The sequence below is a fragment of the Anomaloglossus baeobatrachus genome, chromosome 3 (assembly GCF_048569485.1).
Source record: "Anomaloglossus baeobatrachus isolate aAnoBae1 chromosome 3, aAnoBae1.hap1, whole genome shotgun sequence".
NCBI lineage: Eukaryota > Metazoa > Chordata > Amphibia > Anura > Aromobatidae > Anomaloglossus > Anomaloglossus baeobatrachus.
This window is the reverse complement of record NC_134355.1, coordinates 642,735,793-642,755,676: the sequence shown is the minus strand read 5'-3', so window position 1 is coordinate 642,755,676 and position 19,884 is coordinate 642,735,793. Positions and strand designations below refer to the sequence as shown.

The 19,884-nt window shown below is 39.4% G+C and overlaps 1 protein-coding gene across 1 annotated transcript in view; it reads left to right on the top strand.

Annotated features, from left to right (window-relative positions):
- Window positions 1-13,158, top strand: part of APOB (apolipoprotein B) — a 40,196-nt gene extending 27,038 nt beyond the window's left edge. The window contains exons 26-29 of the mRNA XM_075341151.1: window positions 1,136-8,554; window positions 8,756-8,870; window positions 9,311-9,494; window positions 11,092-13,158. Of these exons, the coding sequence (XP_075197266.1) occupies window positions 1,136-8,554; window positions 8,756-8,870; window positions 9,311-9,494; window positions 11,092-12,900 (9,527 nt within the window). The 3' untranslated portion in view covers window positions 12,901-13,158. The remainder of the gene's footprint in view (window positions 1-1,135; window positions 8,555-8,755; window positions 8,871-9,310; window positions 9,495-11,091) is intronic.
- Window positions 13,159-19,884: the final 6,726 nt, after the last annotated feature.

Genomic DNA, 19,884 nt, shown 5'->3' with positions numbered 1-19,884 from the left:
ATAACACTTCCCCCATAGGAGTGGACATAGCTCGTCCACCTCCTACATGACGACCATCGCGTTACCACTTCACTGACTTCACTGACACTTCATACCACCCAGCAATCAGCTGATGTCCTGATTAAGGTCCCTAATTTGGGATCGATACATCAAAGATTTTATGTTTTGATTGCCATTACAATTTTTATTCACTGTCCCTTTTGAGTGCCTTGTTTATTTTATATCATTGAATGGACTTAAGGCCTACTCAAGAACCGTACTCTATTGTTTTAGTGGAGTGACGTTTATTTCTTTATCACATATACCCCAAAAGGGCACGAGGACAGGTGTTGACTACTTTGACCAAAGCACTGTGTTTTCTTTTGCAGTGCCAAGGCTTTTTTTGTATTATTAGTAATGATTCTGGGATCCAGGGGAGATGCCATCAGTCATTACAGATCACATTTATCTACACCATTAAAAAATGTATGAATGCAATCAAAAAGAAAAATCCACAACAGATGCAGCCAATATCAAGTAATATGCATTCAAATAAACCCGATCCATTACATATGGATCATCGACCCCAGAATAATTCTGTATGTTGTTTCATTGGTTGCTGATAAATAGTGAATAGTGAAGTTGCCATCTCTTATAGTTGACCTATCACCACGCCAAAAGGTGACAGCTATTGCTCTTCTTTCTTTATTGCTGCCCCCTTGAGTCCCTTGTATTTTCCACTTTGCTTTTTTAAATTCACCATATGGTTCCAGTTACATAGCTCTTTTTATTTAGTGCTAAGTTTCAAGGTCTTTATAAAGGGACTTAATTATGAGGATCCTAAAGACACGCCCCAGAGGATCCTGTAAGTCACACCCCTTTGATAAAGAACAAAAAATCTAGCACCAAATAAAAAGGGATATATTTTTGGAACCATGTGGTGAATTTAAAAAAAGACAAAAAAACAAAATACTAAGGAAACAGTGAGAATCAAATAAGAGAAGAAACTTTTGACATGGTGACAGGTCCTCTTTAAAAGTGGTCATGGCATTCAAAATGTTCACATTCACTATTATTTATTCTTTTTCTAGTCTTTGCAAATATATATGCATTGTCATTGTTTTCTTTATTAATGGGTCTATTTTTGCTATTACAGGTTCTGCTAAGGGATCCTATGACCCAATAGGCACAATAACCAGGTCTTATGATGGAGCTGTACACCACACTCTTCTCGGTGCCAGCATAAACCTCAGTGAATTATACAACTTGCAGAGTGACCAAGTGTTTAAAGCATCCTATTCTTACCAGGCCAGAAGCGTCCTGGGATTTGAAGCCTCGGGAATTTCCTCAGTCACGACATCAGTCAACAAGCCAATGGTAGTGACCGAGGCCGATGTCAAAAATCAACTAAATGTTGCTTCCCTTTTTGCAAACACTAATCTAAAATTTGTGGCCACTATCAACAAGGACACCCTACAGACAAAAATAGACTCCAACTATAAGTTTGATTCATCTTACTTGAAGGCAACTAACAAATTATCAGGAATGTTCTTGACAGAAGTAGCAACATTGACCACAACCACAGATTTGCAAGATGGAGCTCTTGTCAACACAGTGACTGTAGATTACAGAAACAAACAGATGATGCTGAAGTCAGAAACGAATGGAAACTACTACAACCTAGTTGGGCTGAACAAATTCGAATTCACATTGTCGAAGCAGATGGCTGCGATCCGTTCAGAGTATCAGGCGGACTATAAGCGAAACCGATTCTACACCCTCATGTCTGGCTCCCTTAACTCCCTTGGTCTTGAATTTAATACCGATGTTAGTTTTAATAACCCAGGAAGTCGATCTGCTCACAAGGCTACTTTGAAACTCAATGGAGATGGTCTTTCCACTAGTGCTACCACGAGTATCAACTTTAGCCCACTACAGTTGGAGAGTGAGTTGAATGCTGGAATTGGACCAGCAGGAGCAGTGATGAAAATGATGGCGGGTGGAAGATATCGAGAACACAGTGCCAGGATTTCTGTTGATGGAAAGGGGGCCTTCAGTGAACTTTCTCTGGGTAGTGTGTATCAAGCTACTCTTCTTGGTTTGGACAGCAAACATCTATTGAACTTTAGGGTTAGCAAAGAGGGTCTGAAGTTTACAAACACTTTAATAGGCTCATATGATCAAATAAGACTAGAAAGCAGCAATGACCTAAGTATAGTCGGATATGTTCTGCAATTTACCTCCAAATTTGAGAACTCTTTGAGCTCAGACAGATTCCACAAGCACAAGTTTGACTTCCAGATGCAGCCCTATACCATGACTGCCGTGCTGAACAATGAACTGCAATATGGCGTCCTAGAATTTACCAACAAAGGACAAGTGCAGCTCGAAGCCTTCAAGGTGAATATCAATGGCAATATAAGAGGGGCTTACAACAAAGATGAGATAAAGCATTCCTATGGCTTCTCAGCTGGTAACTTGGCTGCCAATGTTAATACAGACACTATCGCAAATATACAAGGAACTGCCCACACTCATAGATTCACACTGGATGTTGCTGGCCTCTCTGTTTCACTTAGCAGCAACACAAATTGTGATTCCAAAGTAATGAGGTTTACTAACAGAATTCGCTCAGTTGTGCAGCCATTCACCATTACCATTGACTCACGAACCAATGGAGATGGAAGACTTACTTACTTTGGGCAACATTCCGGAAATCTTTACAGCAAATTCATTTTAAAAGGAGAGCCTCTTTCCTTTAGTTTAGTGCATGATTACAAGGGATCGACAAAGCATATGCTTGCAGGAGACAACACTCATGAAACTGTTCTAGATTACAACATCAACCTGTTGTTCACTCCTTCTGAACAGTTGAGCGCATGGAAACTTAAGACTCAGCTGAACCAGAATACGTACACCCAGGATATCAGTGCGTTCAACAATGCTGAAAGTATTGGAGTTCAACTAAGCGGGCAAACTCTAGCAGACCTCTCTGTACTGGATAGAGAAGTCCGTCTGCCTTTTGGCAAGTTTAATCCAATTGATTCTCTAAACTTAAGAGACAGTGTAAACACACCTCAAGAGTTCAGCATTTCTGGATTTATAAAGTATGACAAGAATGAAGACATGCATATCATCAATTTGCCTTTCATCGAGAACATGTCTTTATATTTCGAGAAAATGAGAACTGCATTATTGACTACTCTACAAGCTCTGCAGAATTCTCTGAAAGACCTTGATGTTGACCAATTGGTCCAGAGATACAGACGAGCGCTAGATACAGCTGGCCAAAAAATGAGTGACTATGTTAACAGTTTGGACCTAAAAAACAAAGCCAATGTGGCAAAAGAAAAAATCCTATCGTTGGCCAAAGGATTTAAGATCACAGCTGACGAACTTCAATCTGCTGTTAACGATTATTTCAGATATCTACAGAAATCCTTGCTTGAACTGTACAAATATATCAGAGAAAATTATGACATTGAGAAGCTTAGAAAAGCCATTGAGTTGTGTGTTCAGAAATGTATGGACAAACTGAAAGCTTTAGACAATGAATACAAAGTACGGGAAAAGATCACGGAGATTATTCACAACCTCCGGGTTTTAATTGAAAAAATAAATGTTAATGATTTAGGACAAAGCTTTGCTGCTTGGATTCAAAATGTCGATGAACAATATCAAATCAAAGCTAACATCCAGAGATTTTTATACCAAATCCAGGATTACCTACAGAGAATGAATGTTGATCAGATGGCTCAAGCTGCGATGAAATTCATAAGATCCGACGAAGTAACCAACTTTGTCACACAACTCAAAAATCTTGTGCCTATTGAGAAAGTCCGACTTTTTCTCAATCACATACAAAACCTTATTGTCACACAATTAGAGGAATTTCAAGTAAGTGAAAAAATCAATGCAGTCGTTGACAAATTTCAAGACTTTGTTTCCAAGTATGACATTGACAAGAAGCTGGAAGAGCTCATAGAAAAGTTTATTGAATTTCTAAACCAACAGAAAGTGAAAGAAACCATCCAAAAAGTGACAGACATGCTAAATAACATTGATATCAATATGCATTTAGGCAAGATGAAGACATTTGTTGATGCAGCAGTCAAACAAGTAAAAGACTATAATTTTAGGAAGCTAATTGATGACATCAACTATTACTTGGATCTCCTAGTTCAGAAGATGAGGGCTTTTAATTACGATAAATTTGTGGATGAGTGCAACAATAAAATCAAAGAGCTGACAGAAACCGTAAACAATAAAATGAGGGCACTGGAGCTGCCGCAAAAAGCTGAAGCTTTAAGACAATATTTGAACAACGTGAGGGAAGTGGTCATACAGTATCTTCAAGAGTTAAGAGACACTAGGTTTGCCGCTGTCGTTCAGTGGTATGAAGATATCATAACTTCAACAGTGTTCATTGAATGGAAGACCAGAGCAATTGAACACCTTGAGGATGTCAGAGACAGAATATATGCTATGAACATAAAAGAAGAATGCCAGAGGTATCTACAAAAGGTAGAGCAAGCTTACCGACGACTAGTGTCTTTCGTAACAGAGCAGTGGAAGACCATGACAGCTAAGATTAACGACTTTGCACAAGAGAACAATATCCAAGATTGGGCTGACAAATTGAAAGTCTTTGTAGAAGAAGGATTTGTTATGCCAGAATTAAACTTAGGGTTCATCAGGTTCCCTGCCTTTGAAATTAGCCTGCGAGCACTGAGAGAAGCAACATTCAGGACACCATATTTCATTGTACCATTAACAGATTTGACGATCCAGTCTATGGAAATTAATTTGAGGAATCTAAGAAGCATTGAAATTCCAACCAAATTTGTTACACCTGAGTTTACTGTTTTAAACAGCTATAAAGTACCATCCTACGTAATTGATCTGAATGAAATAAAACTCAAGGTCGTGAAATTTATTGATCAAATTATTTCCAGTGACTACTCATTGCCATCTCCGGACATACTATTCAGAGATATAACAATGAGTGACATGGGTCTTCCTGAATTTTCTATTCCTGAAATTTACATACCCAACATGCAGTTTCCTGACTATAAAATCCCAAAATTAAACTTGGAAAATTTCCAAGTCCCTGACATAAGGATTCCTGAATTCCAGCTTCCAAAGATTCCTCACTCTGTTTCTATTCCAACATTTGGCAAGCTGTCCAGTTCATTGAAGGTGGTATCTCCGTTTCTCACAATGTCTACTTTAGCTGAAGTCAAAAATGCCACAGTCTCTGAAAAAACACCAGAAATTGTTGCTTCTCTTACTGCAGAGTCAACTTCAATGATTGAAGCTTTGGCTTTCACCTTTGGAGCTGATGCTAGGATTTCTGCTCCCTTGATGGAACAGTTAGTTCTTAAAGAAACTGTGTCACTGTCAAACCGACATGTAAAGCTGAATCATTTCAGTCAAGTTACCTTTGCAGCAAGTGAAATCCAAACACAAATCCAAACTAAGGCTGATTTAAAGACCGAGAAAAACTCAGTTGAGCTTCAAAACACCATTATTGTCAAAGTGCAGAAAAGAATTACAGCAGATGTTTCTACAAAATACACTCATAGACTGAATATGCCACAGCTTGACTTCTCAAGTCAACTTGACCTGCAAAACGATGTTGATACAACAGTGGAAATGGGACGAATTTTCTTAACATCTACCGGTAAAGGAAACTGGAGATGGGCTAGCCCTCTCTTCACAGATGAAGGCAGCCACCAGGCTGATGTCAGGTTTAATCTGAAAGGCGGCAACATTGACCTTGTGGGCAGTAACAAAATAAATGATAAATATCTGAAACTGGATCAAAGCCTCAAGATTGAGTCCGTGTTCCTGAACTTCGCAAACATTGAGGTAATGTCAAAGGCTGAAGCTCCTAATGTTGGAAATAGCATTGCTACACTAAAAGGAAAGGCTCAACTTAGTGAGATGAGGGTAGAACTTGAAGCAACTCATAATGCAGAACTTTCAGGTCAGTCTACTGGAACAATAAGCAACAAGTTTGCCTTTTTGACTAGAACCTTTGAAATCAAACTGTCTACTGCAAATAATGGAAATCTAAAAGTTAGTTTCCCATTAAAACTAACAGGCAAGATTGAATTTCTAAACAACTATGACTTTACCCTCAGCCCCACTATTCAACAAGTGTCATGGCAAGCCAACGGAAGATTCAACCAATATAAAGTGTCCCATATAATATCACTGGGTAACAATGAAGACACTATTGAGGCTGCATTGGCCATGAATGGAGAAGCTAACCTGGATTTCTTGACGATACCAGTCTCCATCCCTGAAATTCAGATCCCTTACACATCAGTGAAGACACCACAGGTTCGCGAATTTTCTGTATGGGAAAAAACTGGCCTGAAGAATTTAATGACAACGACTCGTCAGAATTTTGATCTGAACATAAAACTTCAGTATCAGAAAAATAAAGACAACCATTTGATACCGTTGCCACTGGATGCATTTTTTGATGCCATTAATACAAATATGAAGACCTTTAACAAAAAATTTGAAAATGGAAGAGATAGAGCAATAAATGTACTGGTAGACTCCTACAATAAAGCCAAAGTGAAGTTTGATAAGTATAAAGTGGACAATCAAGTTAGTAAAATACCAAGAACATTCAGAATTCCTGGTTACACCATACCCCTGGTGAACATTGAAGTTTCTTCCTTCTCTGCTGAACTTCCAGCCTTTGGTTATATTGTGCCCAAAGAAATAAGTACACCAAGCTTTGTTGTGCCTATGATTGGGTTCTCTATCCCATCTTACAAATTAGTGATGCCTTCAATGGAAATGCCTGTGCTGCAAGTACCCAACTCTTTACGTAGACTGTCTCTTCCTAAACTTAAGCTGCCAAGTGGACAGAATGGTATATTAATTCCGGCACTAGGAAACCTCACTTACGAGTTTTTCTTCAAGTCAAATGTGCTTTCCATCACCACTAGTGCTGGAATTTACAATCAGTCTGATGTCTCTGCAAGAGTAAGTATAGCCTCAACATCAGTTATTGATGCTCTTCAGTTCAGCGTAGATGCAACAACTGGTCTTACTAGGAAGAGAGGCCTAAAACTGGCCACGGCACTGGCATTGAAATCTGTATTTGCTGATGGAAAACATGAAAGCTCTATATCATTTGGAAAGAGAAATGTGGAAGCATCTGTGATAACAAATGCTAATCTGAATACCCAGTTAATAAAGGGTACATTAAAGCAAGAACTGACAGGTAACACAAAGACAAAGTCTTCCGTGTCCTCCAAGATCACGCTCACTTATGATGTTAATGATATGTTTTTTGGAAACACAGCAAAGGGAAAACTTGATCATGCACTAAGCCTTGAAGGACTGACATCCTACTTTTCAATGGAGTCAAAAATAACTGGAGATATAACTGGAATTCTTCTAACTAATCAAGATTTTAGTGGACAACTAACTAATGATGCAAACACCTACATGAATTCAAATGGTCTTAGATCTACCATGAGGCTTCTAGCCAGTTCTAGGGCAAATGGTATAGGAGTCTTGGACTTAACGGAAAACCTTGCTGTTGAAGCATCACCAAGTAGAGTCTATGCAGTTTGGGAACATAAGGGAGAAAATTATTACAGAATCACACCACTGTTTACATCAACCGGCAAGCAGAGTGGTAAAGCCACCTTAGAACTGGCCCTCTGGAGTCTACTAGCAGACCTCCAAATGACGATCAGCCAACCCAATTCATTTATTGAGGCAGCATCACTAAACCAAGGCATTACTTTGACTGTTAATACTGACAAGCAAGAACTAAGCTTGAGTGGTCAAGGTATTCTGGAATCACTAACTGTAGCTCACAAGATTAAGCTATCCAATGATCAGACAGATGCAAGAGTTGAAGCCGGAGGCTCATTGCAAGGCCACGTAGCTTTCCTGAAGTCAATTGTGCTACCAGTATATGACAGAAGTCTGTGGGATGTCTTGAAACTTGATGTTACAACTAACATTGACAGAAAACAATACATTAATGCATCAACAAGTCTTATTTACACAAAGAGTAACGATGGCTTCTTCTACCCTATTCCATCTGAAAGAATCGGAGATGGTTCCACCATAACTTTCCCAGGACTGACACTACCCAAAAACCACCATAATAATTTTCCAGAAATAAAATTCCCAGCAGCTGACATCAAATTGTTGTACACCACAGCAGAAGGCTCCAATATTCCCCTTGTTGAAGTGTCTGCACCACAATATCAAGTGACACTCTCCAAATACACGCTTCCTAAACAACTCTACAGCTTGGATTTCAACAGTATCTTCAACAAAATCGCCGATATTGACCTGCCAACAATTGAGATACCAGAACAGAAGGTTGTGATCCCACCAATCAAACTGAGAGTGCCGGCAGGAATTTATATTCCGGCTTTTGGTTCAATATCTGGGTCTGTTCAGTTTGCTTCCCCGGTGTACAACCTCACATGGACAAACAAGCTGGAAAACAAACCAGACTCTTTAGTTGGCTCCATTGATGCCACCAGCAGTTCAACACTACGGTTTCTCGAATTTGATCTTGATGGTGAGTTTAATTATTTATATGTTTATTTGCTTTATACATTTTCTCAAGCTTGTTTTCAACACTTTTTGATTTTAGTACTCACGTGTTTTTTTAATTATATCACCTTTAATGTATTGGGGGAACATTGGTAATACTTTAGATTTAGGTCAAATGTCATTACAAACAATTTACAAATGTGGTTTGTTTGTATTTTCCATACAGCTTCATTAGCAGGTTCAATTAATGAAAGAACTCTGAATCTTATTGGACAAGGAAGTCTGGCCCATGTGGATTTAAGTACAATTTGGAGGGAGGAGATTTCTTTCAATGGCCTAAGGTAAAAAAAATACATCTTTAACATAAAAGAGAGGTAAATAGACAGACATTAGATAGATAAATAGATAGATAGATAGGTAGAGAGACAGATAGATACGAAACTAAAGCAGCACATATGTGTATGATCCACACGGAGGTTCATCGTCTACCACCGAATTTCAAAAATAAACCAGTCTAGAAAATTTTTCCAAAAATTGAAAAATTGTTTAGCCCATGTGTAGTGGTGTTTCATACCCCTAAAAAAAATAGCCTTTCTTCCTGCTTGAGGATGATTCTTTATTTTTTGAGCCAAAAACGGCACCACGTGTGGGCTAACTCAGTTTTTGTAATTTTTTCTTCAGTGCTGTCCATTTTTGGATTCTAGATAGATAGCTGGATAGTGTTTTAAATAATACTTTTTCTATACATTAAAGCCTTTACCATGAAACATATTGTTTTCAGGCTGCCACGACACAACTTACAAGTGGATATTACCAGCCCTACATTCTCAAATGCCCAGATACGTTGCCAGCATGATGAAAATGGTATCTCCTCATCTGTTTCATCACCGTCCACCGGTACTCTGGGTCTACTCCTCGAAAAAGATTCCAAGACAATCAAAGTGAAAATGTACAGTCGTTCTGCAGTGAGTATCGCATCAATTAATCATACTAAAATATAATTTATAAGTATATAGAATTTTTTTATGTAGTGTCAGATGTAAATGCTTTGAGAGCCACACTCCATCATGTAGAACATGCACACATCCAATTGTCTACCGGATATTTCATCTACAAGTTCTCATCGTTTTGGGGGAGGGTATTATCCTATGGGAAACAGACTGGTCAAAATTAGTAAAATTGAATAGCTTTAAAGTTAGTATAAGACATAATAGGTTTTTGTATGACATTCTGTGCCTAATATTCCGTACGAGCCTGAACCTACTAAGCTATCCTCTGATGCTTTGGTTGGCATGTCTCACCATATTTACATTTTGTTATGTAATTTATGATATTTACTACGGCAAAGATGAACCCTCCTGATGAGGATGACTTTATCCTAACACAATTGCTTACTTTCTAAGGCCTTTTTCACACATCCATGAAAAACCACACACGTTTTGCATGGATGTGTAAAAGGTATATATGGCCCTCCATGTAATTTTGGCACAGGAATGCTCTCCGTGTACTATCCATGATAATACATGGAGAACAGAAACTTTTGCTCACCGATCGTAGTGCTGCTGTCCATGGTGCTGATGTCTTCCACTCTGCGGTCTCCGCCCCTGCTGACTCCCCGCTGCTGCTGCCTCTGGTCCTCTGTGCAGTGAATATGCGATGAGCATAATGAGTGGGGGTCGGAAGTAACAGCAGCGCCGGAGACAGCAGCGCTGGAGATGGTGAGTGTAGAAATTCATTTTATTTCACAGACACATGGTTTTCTCCAGTATGTGTCACACTGATGTCACATGGATCACATCCATGCAGTCCGTGTGACACCCATGCTGCCAGAGAAAAATAGACATGTCTACGTGTAGAGCACATGGACACACTTATGCTCCACATGGACAGACGGGCCATGTAAAAACACACACGTGTGCGCAGAGCCATTGATTTTAATGGGTCTACGTGTGTCAGTTTCTCTGGTTCGTGTGAAAACGGACATCACACGGACCGGAGACACAGATGTGTGAAGGGGGCCTAAGTGATAGCACAAAGAATATTTAATTATGTTGTACCAGAAATGTTCACTTCAGTGATTGCTGATCCTGAGATTCCGGAGTTTACCTTTAGATGAAGATGGTCCGTTGAGGTCCCTTTACACTGCACTATTATTATTGTGAAGGAGAAACTTTCCTGGGAGTATTTGTTTCCCGATAGTTATGCAGTCTAAATAGGTTTCTGATCACTCGATGATTAACAAATACACCTGTTCATAAGATGAAATGATCTTTAGTGCTGCAGGAGAGATCACCGTTCTCGAAGCAAATCACTCTGTTTAAAGATTAGATTAGAGTCTATGCACACTGAATGATCTATTACCGATCTAACACCAGTTCAGCCTGTGCAAAAAGGCTATAAAATGGCTGCCGACTAGTGAACATGTTGCCGGTGGGCAGTCATTAATCACTGCACATTGCACAGTGTAAACAGACCCTGAAGGAAACATTGGAGGTAGAAGATACATGGAGTTTCAGATGTTACATTTGATACTGATCCTTATATTTGTATTCCTTTTCATAGGCATCACCTGAAGAGGAAATACTTATCTTGAAAAATGAGTTATCACTGAAAAACCCAGACAAGATTCAAAACAAACTCAACTGGCGAGAAGATGCCGCCCAGGATGTAGTGAATGGTCTAAAAGAAAGAATGCCCAAAATGTCTGATGCCATCTACAATTGTGTCAACAAATACCACAAAGAACATCTAGGCATGGACATACAAGAAGCTGGCTTAAAGATGAAAGAAGGTCTACAGAACAAGGTGTCTTCAGCTTACAATAGCGCATCTAGTCATATTGACAATATGGAATATAGGCTTAGGTCAGCAGCAAGAGGTGCCAGTGGAAAATATGCAGAAGCTGTCTCAAAAACTCAACAATGGTACCAAGACCCACCCGATATGTCCTTCCTTCTCAATGATGTGGAACCGTTGTATGAAGACACCGTACTTGCAATCCGAAAATATCAAAGTACAATGAAAGAGGTGATTGATGCAGCCATTACATTTTTGAAAAACACAAGATTTCAACTACCAGGCCAGACTCGGAAATATACTGGTGAAGAACAATTCACCATGGCTGTGAAATGGGCACTTAATACACTAGAACAATTTGTTCAGGTGATCCAAAAGGTCTTCGACAACATCATCCAGTCCATTAATGATGTCAGTTTCACCATCCCTGGCACAAACTTTAAGATTGAGAGCAGACAAGTTATCCTTGCTGTTAAAGACTTTTTGAAGGAACTACAAGAGTTAACTAGGAAGGTATTCAATGATCTCCAGTACATAAGTCTTGAAAGAAACTTACAGCAACTTAAAGGATTAGTTCAGGAGATTTCACAAAAATCAGAAAAACTTATTGAAGCCTTGAAATCCAGAAATTATAGAGACATACAACTTCAGGCACAACAAATGTATGATGATGCCATTAATTCACAACAAGTGCAATACCTTAGCAATCTTGCTGACAGAATCAGAAAGAGCTCCAACCAGCTGCTGAAGGTTTACCAGAATGTCTATGAAGAAATTTTAGAAAAATTAAAGCAGTTACTTGTTTATGCTAAGGCTTTGAGAGAAGAATACCTGGACCCAAATATTGTGGGATGGTCTGTGAAATATTACGAAATTGAGGAGAAAGTCATTCAGCTTTTCAAACTCCTCATTGACTCATTGAAGGCACTGCCTTCAAAATACGGCGTCGACGTCTCAGAGCTTACAGACCAAATGAAAGAGTTGTTGAGGGAGTATTATGAACAAACCAGGGTCTTATTGACCAATGCCGAAGACAAGGGAAGAAAGCAGGTGAGAGAATTTTCCATGAAATTAGAAGAAAAAGTAAGTGATTGGTCAAGAAATGCCAAACAAGCTGCAGCAGAACATTCTCAGACTGTAAATGCAAAACTCCACGAGGCTTATAATCAACTGTTAAGCTCTTATCAGACATTCCTTGATGAAGCAAACAGTCTCATCGATCTGGTCATCCAAAAATATAATGCCTTTATACAATTCATCTCTCAAATGCTACAAAATTTGCAGAATTCTGCGAGTGAAGAGGTAAAAACCTACGTATCAACAGGAAAAGGTGAGATTCAAGTAGACATCCCTCATCCCTTCGATTGGAAATCCTTTGACGAAATTCCCCAAGTAAGAAAGGATATCATAGCTAAGAGAATGGAAATTGCACGTTCTATGGTATTAGAAGGTATTGAAAAAGGCTCTAAACGATGGGAAGAACTGCAACAATACATTGAGAAACAAGTTCAGGATGGAAAACAAACCACACAGGAGATCATTGAAAACATCAAAAACTGGAAAAAAACTAACTGAATGGACATTAATATTGTACTGTAGCACCAAAAAATTAGGATTTTACTCAGGCGAAAAATAACAACAATCAGTGTTTATTATATTCTAAAGCTATTGTTGTATCTTGTAAGGGGAAAAAAAGCAAACCCCCCAAAAACGTAAAAAAACCCCTGTCATTATTTCTAAAACATTAACTAATAAATATTGTTTCTTATAAGCTGGTATTTTAAGTAATTTTCTCTTTTTTTGCAAAATACAAAATTAAATTGAATCATCATATTTGTTTTCAATGACTGTTCTTTAAATAACTATAGAAAAAGATTATGACTATTGTGTAAAACAAGACTTGCCTTTTTGAACCCTGAGTCTAGTTTATAGTAAGGTGAATAATTATTATGTGGTGCATCCACAAGATACAATCACAAAAAAAGTCTAACTATCATGCCGGCAGGCACAAACCTAGGCAGGTGCAAAAGCCAACCTGGCGTAGAAGGGTTATGATGATCTGGGTAACCATCTGTGACTGTGTACCCCAAGGGGGAACATCAACTTGGAACTGGTACTACATATTCTGCCAGAAACAAACACACACATTGTGACCAGTTTACCATTATTTGAGGAGTTGTCAACCATTTTTAACTTGGTCCTCAACCTTGAAAAGCCTGAGCCTAGCTACTTACTAAACATAATAACAATCACATGGTTCATTCATAAAATACAGTGACAACTAAGTCTAACCGTCAAGAAAGCAGACGCAAGCCTAGGTTGAAGCTAAGGCCAACTGGTCTTGGGAGGATCATGATGTATGGCCCTCTGTTACTTGTTCCCAAGGGATGACAGCAACTTGAGCTGATACTTGGGTAGCTTACACTCCTGAATTCTGGGAATAAAATACCCAGAAAACAGATTAACCCAGATTAATTAAGACTAGTGTTTACTACACCAATCTTCATTAAGTGTGTATAAAAATAAGATGCACCCAATTCATTAAGATGTGCACATTGCTTAACGAATTTAGCACATCTTATCAGTGACGTGTATGTCTGTATCCCTCACCAGTATTATTCCAGTCAGATATAAGAGTAACATTTCCGGAGTATGAAATGACAACACTTTCCATTAATTTGACAAATAGGGTTAACCACTCCTTATCCCACCCCTATTCCTTCTTAGCCCGACCATTTTTATGTCCGTTTTCTATCTTAAATACTTTGGGACAAAAGACATGCAGACTAATTTATTGGAGTGTGTGGCATATGGTCAAAGCTCTGTCAGACGGACCCCCCCACCCCTGTATCCTCTGCAGACATGCTGGCAGCGCTCATACATCTATTTTGAAAAGACAGCCTCTGGATATGATGCTGATCACATGTACTCAATGTCTTTGATCGACTGTGATAAGGTCTCTTCTTAGTGGAACTTGTCTTGTTAAACCGCTGTATGGTCTTGGCCACCATGCTGAAGCTCATTTTCAAGTTGTTGCCAATCTTCTTATAGCCTAGTCCATCTTTATGTAGAGCAACAATTCTTTTTTCAGATCCTCAGAGAATTCTTTGCCTTGAGGAGCCATGTTGAACTTCCAGTGACCAGTATGAGAGAGTGTGTGAGAGAGAACAATAAATATAATACCCCTGCTCCCCATTCACACATGAGACCTTGTAACACTAAGCCATTGAGGAGAGAAAATGGCTCATTGGGCACAATTTGATAATTTTCACTTAGGGGACTCCTCACTTTTGTTGCCCACGGTCTTGACATTAATGGCTGTGTGTTGTGTAACTTAGAGGACACCAAATTTACACTTCTTTGGTGTTGTCCCATGAGAAGATAGAATAAAATATTTACTAAAATGTGAGGAATTTACTCACTCTTGTGATATACTGTATATATATATATATATATATATATATATATATATATATATATATATATCCAGTACAGACCAAACGTTTGGATACACCTTCTCATTCAAAGAGCTTTCTTTATTTTCATGACTCTGAAAATTGTAGATTCACATTGAAGGCATAAAAACTATGAATTGACACAAGTGGAATGAAATACTTAACAAAAAAGTGTGAAACAACTCAAAATATGTCTTATATTCTAGGTTCTTCAAAGTAACCACCTTTTGCTTTGATTACTGCTTTGCACACTCTTGCCTTTCTCTTGATGAGCTTCAAGAGGTAGCCACCGGAAATGGTTTTCACTTCACAGGTGTGCCCTGTCAGGTTTAATAAGTGGGATTTCTTGCCTTATAAATGGGGTTGGGACCATCAGTTGTGTTGTGCAGAAGTCTGGTGGATACACAGCTGATAGTCCTACTGAATAGACTGTTAGAATTTGTATTATGACAAGAAAAAAGCAGCTAAGTAAAGAAAAATGAGTGGCCATCATTACTTTAACACTAGAACTACTGGACTCGTGACACCTATATAGAAATACATGGTGCAAAGTAGTCAAAATGACTACCTCAGTAGTTCTAGTGTTAAGAAATAAAGGTCAGTCAGTGCGAAAAATTGGGCAAACTTTGAAAGTGTCTCCAAGTGCAGTGGAAAAAACCATCAAACGCTACTAAAAAACTGTCTCACTTGAGGACCGCCACAGGAATGGAAGACCAAGTGTCACTTCTGCTGCGAAGGATAAGTTTATCCAAGTCACCAGCCTCAAAAATCGCATTTTAACAGCAGCTCAGATTAGAGACCAGGTCAATGCCACACACAGTTCTAGCAGCAGACACATCTCTAGAACAACTGTTAAGAGGAGACTTTGTGCAGCAGGCCTTCATGGTAAAATAGCTGCTAGGAAACCACTGCTAAGGACAGGCAACAAGCAGAAGAGACTTGTTTGGAATAAAGAACACAAGGAATGGACATTAGACCAGTGGAAATCTGTGCTTCGGTCTGATGAGTCTAAATTTGAGATCTTTGGATCCAACCACCGTGTCTTTGTGCGACGCAGAAAAGGTGGACGGGTGGACTCTATGTGCCTGGTTCCCACCATAAAGTATGGAGTAGGAGGTGTGATAGTGTGAGGGTGCTTTACTGGTGACACTGTTGGGGATTTTTTCAAAATTGAAGGCATACTGAACCAGCATGGCTACCACAGCATCTTGCAGCCGCATGCTATTCCATCTGGTTTGCATTTAGTTGGACCAACAGGACAATGACCCCAAACACACCTCCAGGCTGTGTAAGGGCTATTTGACTAAGAAGGTGACTGATGGGGTGCTACGCCAGATGACCTGGCCTCCACAGTCACCAGACCTTAACCCAATCGAAATGGTTTGGGGTGAGCTGGACTGGAGAGTGAAGGCAAAAGGGCCAACAAGTGCTAAGCATCTCTGGGAACTCCTTCAAGACTGTTGGAAGATCATTTCCGGTGACCACCTCTTGAAGCTCATCAAGAGAATGCCAAGAGTGTGCAAAGCAGTAATCAAAGCAAAAGGTGGCTACTTTGAAGAAGCTAGAATATAAGAAATATTTTAACCGTAGTTGTTTCACACTTTTTTGTTAAGTATTTCATTCCACATGTGTTAATTCATAGTTTTGATGTCTTCAATGTGAATCTACAATTTTCAGAGTCATGAAAATAAAGAAAACACTTTGAATGAGAAGGTTGAGAAGGTGTGTCCAAAAGTTTGGACACACCTTCTCATTCGAAGAATTTTCTTTATTTTCATGACTCTGAAAACTGTATATATATATATATATATATATATATATATATATATATATACAGTTAGGTCCAGAAATATTTGGACAGTGACACAATTTTCGTGAGTTGGGCTCTGCATGCCACCACATTGGATTTGAAATGAAATCTCTACAACAGAATTCAAGTGCAGATTGTAACGTTTAATTTGAAGGTTTGAACAAAAATATCTGATAGAAATTGTAGGAATTGTACACATTTCTTTACAAACACTCCACATTTTAGGAGGTCAAAAGTAATTGGACAAATAAACCAAACCCAAACAAAATATTTTTATTTTCAATATTTTGTTGCGAATCCTTTAGAGGCAATCACTGCCTTAAGTCTGGAACCCATGGACATCACCAAACGCTGGGTTTCCTCCTTCTTAATGCTTTGCCAGGCCTTTACAGCCGCAGCCTTCAGGTCTTGCTTGTTTGTGGGTCTTTCTGTCTTAAGTCTGGATTTGAGCAAGTGAAATGCATGCTCAATTGGGTTAAGATCTGGTGATTGACTTGGCCATTGCAGAAGGTTCCACTTTTTTGCACTCATGAACTCCTGGGTAGCTTTGGCTGTATGCTTGGGGTCATTGTCCATCTGTACTATGAAGCGCCGTCCGATCAACTTTGCGGCATTTGGCTGAATCTGGGCTGAAAGTATATCCCGGTACACTTCAGAATTCATCCGGCTACTCTTGTCTGCTGTTATGTCATCAATAAACACAAGTGACCCAGTGCCATTGAAAGCCATGCATGCCCATGCCATCACGTTGCCTCCACCATGTTTTACAGAGGATGTGGTGTGCCTTGGATCATGTGCCGTTCCCTTTCTTCTCCAAACTTTTTTCCTCCCATCATTCTGGTACAGGTTGATCTTTGTCTCATCTGTCCATAGAATACTTTTCCAGAACTGAGCTGGCTTCATGAGGTGTTTTTCAGCAAATTTAACTCTGGCCTGTCTATTTTTGGAATTGATGAATGGTTTGCATCTAGATGTGAACCCTTTGTATTTACTTTCATGGAGTCTTCTCTTTACTGTTGACTTAGAGACAGATACACCTACTTCACTGAGAGTGTTCTGGACTTCAGTTGATGTTGTGAACGGGTTCTTCTTCACTAAAGAAAGTATACAGCGATCATCCACCACTGTTGTCATCCGTGGACGCCCAGGCCTTTTTGAGTTCCCAAGCTCACCAGTCAATTCCTTTTTTCCAGAATGTACCCGACTGTTGATTTTGCTACTCCAAGCATGTCTGCTATCTCTCTGATGGATTTTTTCTTTTTTTTCAGCCTCAGGATGTTCGGCTTCACCTCAATTGAGAGTTCCTTAGACCGCATGTTCTCTGGTCACAGCAACAGCTTCCAAATGCAAAACCACACACCTGTAATCAACCCCAGACCTTTTAACTACTTCATTGATTACAGGTTAACGAGGGAGACGCATTCAGAGTTAATTGCAGCCCTTAGAGTCCCTTGTCCAATTACTTTTGGTCCCCTGAAAAAGAGGAGGCTATGCATTACAGAGCTATGATTCCTAAACCCTTTCTCCGATTTGGATGTGAAAACTCTCATATTGCAGCTGGGAGTGTGCACTTTCAGCCCATATTATATATATAATTGTATTTCTGAACATGTTTTTGTAAACAGCTAAAATAACAAAACTTGTGTCACTGTCCAAATATTTCTGGACCTAACTGTATATATACAATCAAAAGAAAAACTAAGTACACGTTCTTTGCATTTGAATTCCATGGTCTTACATATCATCACAACAAAATAAACTATCTTGCAATTATGTAAGTACAATCTCAAATGACCGACACATGACACAGTGGCTGGACATATGCAGAAGCAGTGTGTAAAAAATTCAGTATACCTTGCTTGCTTCCATAGGTATTAAAAGGGTAAGCAGCAGTCTGGTGGTACCAATCAAATTATCTGCATTAATTGTTCACCAGCAAATGTCACCACATCTATAAAAGCAGAAGTTTTGTTAGCTTGCTGGTCCTGAGAATTCAGCCATGTGTTAACAGAATGTCAAGAAGGAAAGATATCAGCTATGATCTTAGATCTTATCATCCAACAAGCCGACAAGGATTATAGGATTGGATTATATTCCAAACAATTTTGAGTCCATCATTATATAACTATAAAAAATTCAACACAGTTGACAATCTTCCCATCAGTTCCACCAAATTCACCTATCAGATCAGTCTATGCATTGCTCAGAGAAATTAAAAAAATATATATGAGTTAAAGCTAAAATTTTAGGCTTCAGTGTATTACCGTAAATGTTCAAGTTCATGGCAGCAGAATTAGAATAAGATTGAACAAATATGGATTGTTTGTTAAAGATGCCAGGAAAAAACTTCTCTATTCTAAAAATATTGTGGCAGCACAGGTAAAGTTTGCAAAGTTGCATCTTCTGGAACAATGTCTATAGACAGATGAGACTAAAGGGCACGTTACACGCTACGATTTATCAAATGATATGTCGTTGGGGTCACGTCGTTAGCGACGCACATCCGGCCTCGTTTGACATATCATGGCGTGTAACACAAATGAGCGACTGTGAACGAGCAAAAATACTCACCTTATCGTTGCTCGTTGACACGTCGCTCATTTTTAAAAAATCGAACGTCCTTCTGTGCTCTGGGTGTTCATTGTTCCCGAGGCAGCACACGTCGCTCCGTGTGACACCCCGGGAATGATGAACTGCATCTTACCTGCGGCCGCCGGCAATGCGGAAGGAAGGAGTTGGACGGGATGTTTACGTCCCGCTTATCTCCACCCCTCCGCTTCTATTGGCCAGCCGCTGTGTGACGTCGCTGTGACGCCGAATGTCCCTCCCCCTTCAGGAAGAGGATGTTTGCCGCCCACAGTGAGGTCGTTTGGAAGGTAAGTACGTGTGACAAGGGTTTACGACTTTGTGCGACATGGGCAAGAAATTGCCCGTGCCGCACAAACGATGGGGGCGGGTGCGATCGCACATGCGATCGTACGAGAAATTGAAGCATGTAAAGCAGCCTTAAAGTGGATATATTGGGTACAATGCCCTGCTCCACATTTGAAACTCAAACTCAGCTAAAGAGCACAAACATCTAATAGCAAATGGCAACTACAATGGTGAAGGGGTGATGATTTCGACTTGCTTTCTAAAGACGGGACCTGGGCATCTTGCAATCACTGATTGGACCACAAAGTCCTCTGTATACCAAAATATTCTAGAGTCCATCTATTCAAAAACTGAGTCATGCAGCAGTACAGTGATCTCAAGCACAGCAGCAAATCTACATCAGAATTGATGAAAAAGAGA